At 43.0% G+C, this 13,513-nt stretch overlaps 1 protein-coding gene across 14 annotated transcripts in view; it reads right to left on the bottom strand.

Annotated features, from left to right (window-relative positions):
- tjp1a (tight junction protein 1a) overlaps positions 1–13,513 on the bottom strand; it is a 161,773-nt gene that overhangs the window by 83,264 nt on the left and 64,996 nt on the right. The window contains exon 1 of one of the 14 annotated variants that reach the window (XM_061815479.1): positions 4,025–4,532. The exons of the other annotated variants lie outside the window; for them this stretch is intronic. Coding sequence (XP_061671463.1) covers positions 4,025–4,048 — 24 coding nt within the window. The 5' untranslated portion in view covers positions 4,049–4,532. Of the gene's footprint in view, positions 1–4,024; positions 4,533–13,513 lie in introns of those variants that run through there. 14 annotated transcript variants of the gene reach the window in all.

The following is a 13,513-nucleotide window of genomic DNA, read 5'->3' as shown; positions in this document are numbered from 1 at the left end:
GTAGGCAAGAGAACACCACCTCCTTGAGAAAGAGGAGAGCACCCAGTCAAGGCCTGCAGTATGTACAGATGTTTATTTTCATATAGATAAATTGTAAGGTCAGTTCGCTTGAGCCATATTATGTGAATTTGTATTCAAGGCATGTTTCCTCCAAGCAATTTGGGAGCTAAACCATTACCTGCTTTACGTTTCCACCACTGAGTGCTTTCTGGATAACATACGCTACGTCAACTATGTAAATAGTGTGATATCATACCAGCTGGACACAGTGTAGCTGAAATGAAACAAAGGGCAAAGATTGAGTACAGCCAGCTTTTATTGTTTGTTCAGCTTCCCGTGGAGCTGTTTATTATAAGACAAGCTTTCTTTAAGATAACGCACATTCTTCCCCTCTTAATTTCTGCTGTTACACAAGTAAAGACACTTAATTAACTGTAGAATTCATCCCAAAAGGGTACCACAAAGTGGTAAGGTATCCATCTGTTTTTCAGGTAACCCGGAATTTTGATAACGGAAAAAAGCACCCCCAAAAAAATAACCTAGAAAATTAAATCAACTGCAGGAGGAAAAATCCCCCAGAAGGACTTCTTTCAAAGCACATTTCAGTGATCAGTATCGAGGCTATTTATGGTACATGTAAAATATTTTGGAACAATACCACAGCCTCATGCTATTTGACACAAACAACTCCATTTTGAGCACATTTGATGCTGATGTAACTAATAGACTTGTTCTGTTATGAAAACAAAATTTAAAAATAATATACAATCTGAGAGTAATGAATGTAAATTATAATTGCAATAAGATTATAAAGCACATTTAAAAAAATGAGTACATCTTAAACAGAAACGATAGGAAAACTGATTTTATATTCCAGCACCTTTGCAGATTTGTTGCTGGCACTGGTCAATATGTATTAATATACAACTCATCAAATAAAAATGTCTCTCTTTACAGATGATGTTGCAGCCTTGGATTTTTTTTTATCAAATATGAATAATAAAGATTGCATGAAACTCAGTAAAGAAAAAAAAGTGGAAAGTAGCTCCTCACAAGCCACATCTGTTGTGATTCTGACCTAGAACATAAACAACATGCAATGCTCTGTTCTTCCTTAAACTTGGTCTTCTAATTACACCCCCCCTCCCATTCAGTGATGTAAATGGTAAAGTGTAATCATCAAAGCAAAGCAGAGGGTGTTCTTGCCCAACTATGCAACACTAATTAATACAATCTTCTGCATTCAAATGCATGTCCCCACTCATTTCAATCTGTCTTTTTAAAACAGAAGCCTGAAGATTAGTGGGTCTAGTGATACTCTAAATAAAATTAACTTTTAGGATCCATGACCGTAAATGGGAATGGAATGAGGCCAAATGGTAAAGGCCAGGATTCCTTGTAAATAACCATCATAATCATTAAAAAATGTAAAAGGGTAAAAATTGTTTAATGTCAAGATTGTGGAAGGTGAATACTGTTCACAACTAGCTTGAGGGATACACTGAATTATTGTTTTTTTTTTCCTTTTTGGCTCAGACTGCACATAATATGATGTTGGTAGCCAAACATTTAACAAGAGGCTGTAAGTGTTTTGGGCACGTTGATTGCCGGGTTAAAATGTAAAAGCATTACTAATCACTGGTACAAATTACCTGAAAGTTAGGCTCAATAAGCACTGCTTTTTATTGGCACCTCAAATGTTTTTGTTTACAACTGATATAATGTGACAAACTTTTAAATTAGAAATATGATTCAGAGATCGGATACAAGTTTACATCCAAACAGCAAGGTCATGTTTTCTTTAGGATTGTGAAGGTTGAAAAAAAAAAAAACTACAAATATTTTTAAAAATGTAAAAAATGTATTTTATGATGGTGCCCCCTCATAATCATGCCAAATGACATCCTTGAATGAAAACATCTCACAGATAACCAAAATCCTAATGGCATGTATGACTCCTGTTGGTCTAATGCCAATCTATCATAAGTCATCAGCCAGTAGTAAATATTTGGATGTTGAAAGACGAACCACAGGATGGACACAATTGATTCACAGATGACATCTCAAAGTGACAATGCATGATGGAGTTGCCACATAATTGAGTGAAGGCACATCTCCGTATAGCCTTGGATACCTGCTTTATATACCTTCATTGCCTTGGCACTGTCTGCCCAGTATGAAGGGACGCTTGGGCCGAGGTCACTGTGTGTAAGGAAGATGGGGTAGAAGGCGAAGTGTTGAGGGAAAAGGGAGGGGAGAAATCTCCTTAAACTCTAAATCTACAACATTTACCACTTAGAAATACATTCTAAATTGCTTTCAAAGCAAAGCAAACAGCTATAGTCAAAATAGCTTTCAAATTTTAAAAAATGCACAGTATCATGTTACAAAAAACTGGTGAAAATCAGAAGAGCATAAAATAAGCAGTCTGCAATCGTAGGTTCTACAATGAGCCAACATGTACAGCACAGCATTACTACATTACAGTTGACAAAGCCTGTTTCGTCTAACAGGAACAACTGACCAAACCTGATTATCACCACCTCTATTAGACAAACACAGCACATTCCTCACTTGTCAAAGTGGAGAAAAAAAAAAAGAAAAAAAAAAAAAATCAACATACTGTAGGGGACTACTCAACACACACATATACAGCTGCAAGAGGATTGACCCACTTGAAAATAGTGGAATAGTGGTCTGTTAACAAAATATTTGCTTATGTATTCCAAACTCTAAATACTACAGGCACACTATGCAATTGTGGCAGTATAAGAGTCCCCCAAAATTTCTGACAGACAATAAGACAGTTACAAGATTGTTCTGTCTGTAAAGACCAGTTGATTCAAATCTTAAATGCAAGCAAGACACAATATAATAAATGCAGACATCATGCAAAATCCTCACATCTCAGAATACTGTTTTCAGGAAACCCCAAAAAATAAATGAAGAAACAGCATGTTGGCTGAACCATTAACAATGCATTGTTAAAAAGACCAAGCCATTCAGATTTGTTAATACATAAATGTAAAATAAAGTAGGGGTAGCCCAGTGTTACAAATTTGTGAAAAAAACAAAATAAATCAGGACATGGGTTCTTAACCAACACTGAATATACATATATAAAAAGAAAATTCTTTGTTTTTATGATGGTTGGCCATACCCTGAAGTTTCAAATGATAAGACAAAAAACAGTCTTATAAAAAGTCTTGCTTCTGGTCATAATTTACAGATCAAAGCCCGTTATCATTTCCCAAACTGAGATTGAGAAAAAAATAGAGAGCCCTGCTTCAGTATTTTTTCCACTGATAATTGTATTTATTGGAATTCAAGGAAACAAGCAACTCTTATTTGACAAAAAAAATAGACAACAAAAAGACATGTACCAGAATATCCCCCCCCCCACACACACACACACACACGCACACACACGCAGAAACATTGTATTAAATGTACTAATAAATGTGCTGTGATGTGTGCAGTCAGGTCACCACTGTAAAATGAGAATCTATTCTCAACTGCCCTACCTGGATAAATAAAAGTTGAATAAGAAAAAGTTTTTTTTAAAAAAAGCATACCCTTGCCCTCTTCAGTCTTTTACCTTCCAATCAAGTACTGTATCAATGTGGATTCCTTGTCCCTTTTGTAACCTATTATGATGTCAGGAGCACACTTGCAATCAACAGGTTGTCTTTGGGGAATGGGATGCCACATGGAGACAGCATGGTCATTGTATCAGAAAGCAAATACTTTGTATCAACTATTAAAACAAACAGTACAAAGTAAGATTTGGAATGGAGAATAGCATACCCAGTTACAAGATAAGTGGAGATTTCAGAAGAACCTTGAGCTACAAACACTGTCACCATTGTTTGTGTCTGGTGTCACTTTTACAACCAACTAGCCAACTTTTTATAGCCACGCTAACAAGGGACCGGGGCGAATAGTATCCAAATCGTTCTAATTTGAGCGACAGGGATCGAAAGGGTACCAAAAACTTCAACATGTTTCCCTCGCAGAAACCCACCTTATTTGACGCTTTGGAGGACATTTTCGTCTCCCGTTCGGCTTCCCAAGTGACAGCTTAAACCGTGGCCGCTGCCTTTGTTTTGATAGTCACTTGGCCGAGTGCACTATTTCCCTCCACTTGAACAGTCGCCTAGCTGCCGCCACGCCGGGTCGTGGTGTTATTTCACGTTATCCAGGAAACATGTCACGGAAAGTCCAAAGTTCATTTTCTTGTCGTCGGGGCTCAAATTATAAACGTCATTCCAGCTAGCCAGGTATCTAGACAGAAAACACCGGTCTAAAAAACAAATAAACAAACAAAAACAAACGAAAAAAAACACGCGTACACACACAAAGGCGTGACTCGGCTGAGTTAACGTGGATAGTTCGTCGCTAATGTCCACCCTTGGATGAAAAGTTGGGAAAAGAAGGCATCACTACAGCAGCGTACTGCAATAGCAGGCGGGTTGAACCTCTCCCAGCTATCGCTTCTATGAGCGACTGCTGTGCCGAAGCTGTGCAGACCGTACCACTAAACCTTTTAGGGGTGGGGAATCAGAAACAACGACGACAGTGGCTATGTAACAACGTAACACATAAAGTACCCTATAAAGGTTCACATTTCATTGAATTAAATACGTTTATCTCCATTTACGCCTTGATTTGTCTTTAATTTGTACATTTTCAATAATGGAGACAAGACGTACACCCCTGTTGTCCCGTGGAATACATTGTCCAGGATATAATAAAGAGAAGCGACGCCGCTGTCCTTGCTGATGCTGAATGCTCAGTTTCTATGTAGTGATGCGAGTGTTAAACTGTGGTCTGTGGTTAGACACGGACCTTTGAATCGAAGTCTGTGGGTGGGGGGGGGGGGTTGACAAAAAAAGGCATTGTAGAAACGGTGGAAAAGGCGTGTACAAAGCTGCGTTGAGTAATCATTTGCATCGTTCGTGGCTATTCTAGGACAGTGAAGCTTGTGTACTGCAGGAACAACAAACGAATTCCTCAAATAAAAGACAAAATTGGCAGGAGTGTTTGTGGCTGATAAGTCGTCTCAGAGGAGACCACAAAAAAAAAAGCTATTCAAGTCAAGTTCATATGACTTCCTAAATCTAACCCCACCCTCAGGATACAACAAACCCAGCTTGCATTGTTTTACAATAAACTCATGCTCTATAGCAACCAAAATCTGCAATTGAAAAGAAAAAATGTCAGAAATATTAATGATGCGTGACAGTACGTGATAATTATGTGTAATTTCTGGCATTTACCATTTTAAAACATAGACACACCCTGAGTTTTCCCTCACAAATTAGGCAACCGGACCCTCTGAATCATGTTTTTCTAATTATTATTTCCTCTGCCTCGCTTCCTCAATGGGAGAGAGGAGGGCTCAGCAGCAGTGTAGGTGGTCTTGAGGTTAATTCCCACCAAACGTAATCCTACAAGACTAAAATACTACCAGTCAGGAGTAGCATACTTGTCCTCGGGATTGGAGGGAAGAAAGACCAGGTCACACCAAGAGCAGGATCACTGCACACCAATCACTACAAAAACCTCCTTACACTCTTATTCACCTCTAACCTTAAATAGACATAGACTCCTTCCATCTAAAACAGCTATAGGTAAAATAAAGCAAACACTCGTGTTAAACACAAACAAGATACATACTAGTATTGATGCAAGTCGGTCGCTCCTTCTGAAGCTCCTTAAGCGCCTATCAGGATCAAGCAGTGCCGACAGCAGGATGTTTAACATGATTATCCAGGTGAATAAGCTACATTAGATAGAAAGGTAATGTATAGATCTTTCAAAATAATAGCAAAAGCCATCCTCTTTTGCTAGCCTCTTGCTCTAATCCACACCTGTGCTAGAGCCTCAGATGTTCTGGTAGAGAGAGGCAAGACATTAATGACACTCCACTGGGATCAAAGTTATCTTTGTCTCATATGCTTTTATCCCTGCTATTCTGTATGCCCGTGTGTGTATGTGTCTTTGCATCAATCTGTCCCTCTCTCTTTCACACACGCGTAGAAATGCATCACACAAAAAGTGACACAATTCGGGTAGGCTCAAAGCTCAGGTGCGCTCATGGAAAAATAGGCACGTGAAAATCAGGCAACCATGTAGGCCTACATTTTGTACTTAGAACACATCACAAGATTCACTCAGCCCAACTCGCTTCACAATGGAAAGGCTAATGCAAACACCTTAACAGTGTACAGCTCCCTGTTAATGCACACAGAGACTAGGAGGAACTGAAAAAGAAGCCTTGATGCAAACCAGTTGTTTTGAGTGAAAGTTCTGAAGTAGAAGTTGTTTTATTATCTCCATCTGTCTTGAGTTTGAGCTCTGGGTGAGAGTGGGTGATCCCCCCCCGTATGTCCTGTTGACTCAGGACCGTCCTGCACGTCCAGCAAAAGGTTTTGTTTTTCTCTCTAATTGAAACCTTCTGGCGACTACTGGAGGTTTTTTATCAGTCTTTCACAATACTGCAACTCTGGTCAACTGTGGTTATACTCAAGATGTATTCATCCCACTCATTCCTAAATCTGAGAGTATATTGTGATTTTGGCCCACCTTAATGCTATAAAAAGGTTGAACTTGCTTTGTGAGGAGTGGTACCCAAATGGTACTTCTCAGCTGATGTTTGTGACTGCAGGTTAGTAACACATGACAAGCTTATGAGACTCATCTCAAATTAACCTCTATCCTTCCCGGTCAATATTGTTAAGGCTTTTGTGGAAATCCAAACAGTGAACACAAATGGGGTTTTGTCCTAGACAGGGCATATTTAACATTTTAAAGCCCCAGAAATGATCTCCACCACATGTGTTGATGGATTCAGACCCAGATGCACGTGATGCAGAAATAAAATTAAAACCAAGCCTTTTGTAAAACAACCAACACTGCCTACTTACAGTATATTGAAGACCCTTATTTTACTTTTACTTTTCTGTCACGACCGGGGCTCGAGGGCGGACCCAAATGCACGACTCCAGAGACAAGCAGGTAGAGTACAGAAAGCCTTTATTCGGTCCGTGGTCAACGATCAGCGAGTCAGTCAGGAAAAGCAGCAGTATCAGAAGAGGCAGGCTTACAAGGATGGTCAGGGAACAGGCGGGGGTCGGTACACGGTAGGTCAGGTATACGGGAGTGCGGGAACGAGGCATGAGAATCAACGATCTGGGGGAGGACTAGTTGTCCCCGGTGTCCTATAAGTACCGGCTGTAATCAGCCGAAACAGGGTGCAGGTGTGTGCTGACTAATTGGCTGGCCATGCCCAGCCTGGGGAGGATGCCCGGGGCATGACAGTACCCCCACCCATCCCCACCCCCATCCCCCATCAACGGCCGGCTCCCGACGGGCCAGGAGCGTCTGGATGGGCCACGTAGAAGTCCTCGATGAGGGAGGGGTCCTCAATGAAGCGCGAGGGGATCCAAGAGCGCTCCTCCGGTCCGTATCCCTCTCAATCCACCAGGTACTGGAACCCCCTTCCTCTGCGGCGGGAAGACAGGAACCGGCGCACTGTGTACACCGGCCCGCCGTTCACCATGCGGGAGGGCGTGGGGTGTTTGGCCGGAGGAGCCAGCGGCGAAGGGCGATCCAGGCGCAGTCTGCTGACGTGGAACGTAGGGTGCACCCTCATTCATCGACCTGGGTAGTCTAAGTGATACGGCGACTGGGTTAATGATTTTGGTGATCGGGAATGGACCAACGAACCTGGGAGCAAGTTTGCGGGATTCCATCCGCAGCGGGAGATCCTTGGTAGAGAGCCACACTCGCTGCCCCACCCTGAGTTCTGGTGTGGCTCTCTTCTTGCGGTCTGCTGCGGACTTGTAGATGTTGCCCATGCGCAGCAGCATCCTCCGGGCTGCCTCCCAGGTCCGTTTACAGCGGCGTACCACTGCCAGGGCCGACGGCACCACAGAGTCTGTGGCCAATGAGGGAAACAGAGAGGGGGGATAGCCATGCACAACATGGAGTGGAGCCATACCTGTTGAGGCGGAGGGTAGGGAGTTGTGGGCATACTCAATCCATTTGAGGTGCTGACTCCACGTGCTCTGGTCCCTAGATGCCAAGCATTGAAGTCCGGTCTCTAATTCCTGATTTAACCTCTCTGTTTGGGCTGTAAGACTCCCGATGATTGCCTGAAGTTACACGAGCCGAAGCGGCGATGAGGGTGTAGAATTCCTTCCAGAAGAAGGCGCTGAATTGCGGGCCTCTGTCCGAGACGATGTCCCGGGAAAACCCGTGGTAGCAGATTACCTCGTCCAACACCTGCTGGGCTGTTTGTTTGGCCGACTGGATCTTCGGAAGTAGTACGAAGTGAACCATCTTGGAGAATCAGTCCACTACAATCAGCACAACCGTGTTTCCCTGAGAGGGCGGTAGATCCGGTGACGAAGTCCAACGCGATGTGTGACCACGGGCGGAAAGGGATGGACGGAGGCCGCAACTCACCTCCTAATCATAAACTGGACATCTTATTGGCCGCACACAGCGGGCAGGCATTGACGAATTCCTTCACGTCTTTGCTGAGGTTGGGCCACCAAAATCTCTGTTCGACCACAGAACGAGTTTTTGCCATACCCGGGTGGCAGACCGTGTTGTTCGAATGGGCCCAATTGACGACGTCTCCCCGAATTGATGGAACGATGAACAGGTGATCAGACGGACAATATGCGGGCGGCGGCGTCTCTTCCAGGGCCTCCTTCACCCGCGACTCGACCGCCCAGGTGAAGCCGGACACAAAGCATGCCTCTGGCAGGATAGGAGCCGCTACTGACTCCGTGCGCTCTCCCTCGTGCATCCATGAGAGGGCGTCCCGCTTGCCGTTCTTGGAACCTGGGCGGAAGGACAGAGTGAAGTGGAAGCAGGTGAAGAAGAGAGACCACCTGGCCTGGCGAGTATTCAACCGGTTCGCGGTCCTCAGGTACTCTAGGTTTTTGTGGTCGGTGAGGACCACGAACGGAACTTGTGAGCCCTCCAGCCAGTGCCGCCACTCCTCCATAGCCGTCTTGACCGCCAGCAGTTCGCGATCCCCCACGTGGTAGTTTCTCTCTGCCAGGGTTAGATTCCTAGACAGGACCGCACACGGGTGGATCCTTCCGTCTTTGGGACTCCTCTGCGACAAAATGGCTCAGATTCCCAAGTCCAATGCGTCCACCTCCACCACGAACTGCCGATCTGGATCCGGGATAATGAGGATGGGTGCAGTGGTGAACCTTGCCTTAAGTTTATTGAAGGCCTCTTGGCAGGTCCTGGACCATTCAAAAACATTGTGCAGAGAGGTGAGGGCGTGCAGAGGAGCGGCCACAGCGCTGAAGTTCCGAATGAACTGTCTGTAGAAATTTGCGAAGCCAATGAACCTCTGCACGTCCCTCCTGCTGGCGGGGGTGGGCCACCGAAGCACCGCGTCGATCTTCCCGGGATCCATCCGTATCTCCCCCTCTCTGACCTGTCGGATATGGGAGGTCAGGTCTGCTGAAACGATAAGAATGTCGTCAAGGTATACAAATATATTTTTGTTCGGGAACTCCCGAGGCTCGAGCAGGCGTCTACCCTGTATTTGCGGTGAGCGGCGGATGGCTTCAGAGTCGGCTGAGTCCATGTTTTGGCCAGATCGTTCTGTCACGACCGGGGGTCGAGGGCGGACCCAAATGCACGACTCCAGAGGGAAGCAGATAGAGTACAGAAAGCCTTTATTCGGTCCGTGGTCAATGATCAGCGAGTCAGTCAGGAAAAGCAACAGTATCAGAAGAGGCAGGCTAACTAGGATGGTCAGGGAACAGGCGAGGGTCGGTACACGGTAGGTCAGGTATAGCCTGGGGAGGATGCCAGGGGCATGGCATTTTCTTGTAATTGTAAATTAATATTATCTCTGTGGTAGCTCAGTAAACATACGGCATGCATTTAAATCATACACACACTCCTGAGTTCAAGACGTTATTCTGCCAAGAGACATGAATTCAAGTCATTCAAATTTCTTGAGCGTACCTACGTCACTAACAATGATCTCTGCCTACCTCTCCAACCCCAAGCCAGGTGTGTTCATAAAAATGCATCTTATAAACACATGACTGTCTTGTTACTGCCCAGTTATGTAAGAAAGTGCTTAAGATGTCATGACACACGCTACATGTTTATTAATGACAATCGTAATAGTGAGGGTGCTCTTAAACGTATATCATTTAAAACTTAAAACCGTTTGTTTCAAGCTTTTCTGGCATTGTCTTCCATATTTAAACAGACTTCATCCATCATAGCCTTACCTCAGCTTAAATTTGAGCTGTTTTTGTTCCCAAACGTTTAACTAAATAGTGACCTACAAACTGAAACATTGCATTGTAGAAGTATGACAATGACAAGATTTTGTGTGTAATTAAAAAATCATTATTAAAATGTCAACTTTCATTTCAAGAAGTTTCCTCAAAATCTGAAATTTGTGTCTGAAAGTGTGTTTTTTGCAATGTGTTATGTGTGTGTGTATTTTTATTCATTATTTTCCTTTTATGCTTTTAAGTTAATATGATGCGAATCTTTTGTGATGCGGAATTCTGGAATGTTCCGAGGAGTGCCTATATTAAGACAGGAAAGACCGTCAATGGGGCTTCTTCACACTGCACCGCTGCTTGGGACTAAGTACATGGACGCCTTCTGCCCTTCGTCTTTGGACATTTCCAGAATATTTGCTGGAAGGAACATTTGCCTGTTTGGGAACATTCGTTCAACGTCCGTGACTATTTGCCGTTTGGCTCAACTACTCTGTCTTTGAACTTCTATTGCGTATTGTATCGTGTGTGTGATTAAATTGTCTTAAACGCAATACAACTGCCTCGTCACATTTAGCTGGTTTGAGCAAAGGGGATGTTAGTCTAAAATTCACACATAACAAACGTGCAACCATTTTGCGACCAGATTACCCGGGGAAAACCCATGCAAGCACATGGAGATTCAGCAAAGTCCACACAGGATGCCACAGCCCAGATTCAAACTCAGAATCTCAGTACTGTGAGACGTATACTAACCAGTATTACGCAAAGCTACCATTTTGTAGATTTGTACTTCTCATTTTCTCTTCTTCTCTCCTACTCTGTTTGCACAACGGAGATTCCATGCCATGTATAATACTGCCATGCACCTGGCCTTTTTTTTTCTGGAGTGCCTCAATGCTTAACAGGTGCAGCTCTGTTGTCGAGTTTCATACAAACTGATACAGTGGAACTGGTTCATAGTTTGGAGAAAAAGGGAACTGAGTATAAATTAAAATATGGAGACCTGTTCACACACATAATTCAAAATTCTACCAAAACAAAAATGACACCCAGTCAACCAGTGGACGTTGTGGGTACATGAGTTCACCAGCAAATACCTAAAGGACAATTCATCCATTTCCTCTCATTGTTTGTCCATTTGCACACAATAACTCACCTTGCTGGAGATAACAATAGTTACTGCCCCATTGTACTCATCAAATTGAGTGCAAGGACACAGTTGAAGCAAGTGTGTTTTCCATTTTGTGATACATAGGTGGATGAATGATATGACATTTTTACACACAATTATATGTTGTAGTTTTTGTTTTCTGATTCAAAGAGTAATAGCTTTAAGCCTTGAAAAAATCAGAATGAAAACAATCATCTATGACTTGAAAACTTAGCCATAAAAATTTTTTAGATTAAATTCTGCTGTTGTAAAATCCATCATTTTCTTGAGCCGCTTATCCTCACAAGGCTCGCAGGAGTGCTGGAGCCTATCCCAGCTATCAATGGGCAGGAGGCCCAGTAAACCCTGAACTGGTTGCCGGCCAATCGCAGTTGTCGTATCAGAAATGTGTTAAATAACTTGAACCAGTCTGCAGTTACATGTGATTTTTTTCATCATCAAATTACAACAAGGGTCATCCAGGGAATAGGTGGCTGAATGAGAATGTCATGTTGTCACGTGATAGCTTCTTCTCAATGTTTTGGGCTGCTAAAAGCATAAGCAAAAAATGTTGACATTGTAAACAACATATGTTAAAATTTTGCAAATATATTTTTGCATATATTTTCTAAAAACGTTTTGTGTCAAAATTGCCTCCTTTTTATTTTCACTATCAATGCATGTGTTGAATGATTCATAATAATAATATGGTAATCTATAAAGAAAAAAAGTAAGGAAACCCAAAAATAATTTTCAGTCAAATTGGCAACAACCTACTGAACTGGCCTAAATGTACAAGAGAGGGACAAAGACTTTACAACAGGAATCAACGAATGTAGGGGACAGCTACGAAAGAGCATACATTTTACGTGCTAAAGAGAAGAGTGGAAGGAGTAACCCTCCTAAAACAAATGACTGAAAAAGGTTGTATACATTTTGAGGTGCATGTATTGCATCTAAATATTAATCTTATTCACTTTTTAGTCCATCTGTTCTAGTACTTTAGCTTGTTTAAAAATGTAGGTAAAAATAACGCCATGTTGTGTGTCACAACGAGATGTAGAGTAAGTATCTGGAAATAAAAGCTTTATTGTTGATTGATCTCTTGTTTCGTGCCCTCTCCGGGTTCGGGATGAGATCCTGTCCCAAGTGGAGGAGTTCAACTATCTTGGGGTCTTGTTCATGAGTGAGGGAGTGTGCGTCGTGACTGAAAGAACTAGATCAAGCAGCCGAAATGAGTTTCCTCTACAGGTTGTCCGGGCTCTCCCTAAAGTACCTGTACCTATATAGCAAGTGGGCCTCTTTTACCATTTAAAACTCAGAGTAGCCATGGCTAAACTCGACTTGTTTACAGTGCCCATACTATCTTAGCATTGCTAGCTCTGCTCCTAAAGGCTCTGTCACACCATGACATTCTGGTCAACGTCCTCTGAACAATTCAGTTGTTCAATTTTTCAGCGTTGTCAAACGCGGATGACACATCTGGCGTGTGACTAACGTGTGTCTAACACATGACTTAACATGTGTCTAACGCACGAAAAGCGTGTAACAGAATAAATAAGATACCCCTAAAAACCATTAGCGTGAGCAAACGAGTCATTGGGGCGCGACGAGTGATTTGTCAACGTAAGACGTGCGTGTTGAGCGTGTGACCAATGGGTGAATAACAACAGAAAAGCGTTTTGCTGGCGTGTAATTTTTACAGTGGAACTGGCACTAAAATGTTGGAAAGTTCATAGTCACTTCAGTTGTTGTCGTGAGTTAGAACAGTGAGCATCATGCCGCCAAGAAGAAAAAAAGTTAGGGCGCGGACTTCAGCAACTAGCGCTGCTAGTAAGAAAGCTAAGCCTCTTTCATCACGAGCAATGTGTTTGGAGGAAAAACAACAGCAGGAGGAAGAGCACGTCCGGGAAGTCACGTACCATGTGACACCCCTGGGCACCCTAAACACCTTGCAAATCCCAGTGAGGAAGGTCCGACAAAGAGACAAAAGAAGCAGAGAAAGGATTGCAGGATCCTGGACCGGGCTCTTGAGGATAGTCTGGTGGAGTTTTTCCGCGAAAACGAATTACTCCTT

The sequence above is a fragment of the Syngnathoides biaculeatus genome, chromosome 3 (assembly GCF_019802595.1).
Source record: "Syngnathoides biaculeatus isolate LvHL_M chromosome 3, ASM1980259v1, whole genome shotgun sequence".
Taxonomy (NCBI): Eukaryota; Metazoa; Chordata; class Actinopteri; order Syngnathiformes; family Syngnathidae; genus Syngnathoides; species Syngnathoides biaculeatus.
The sequence above is the reverse complement of the archived record's forward strand: the minus strand, read 5'-3'. Positions and strand labels throughout refer to the sequence as shown.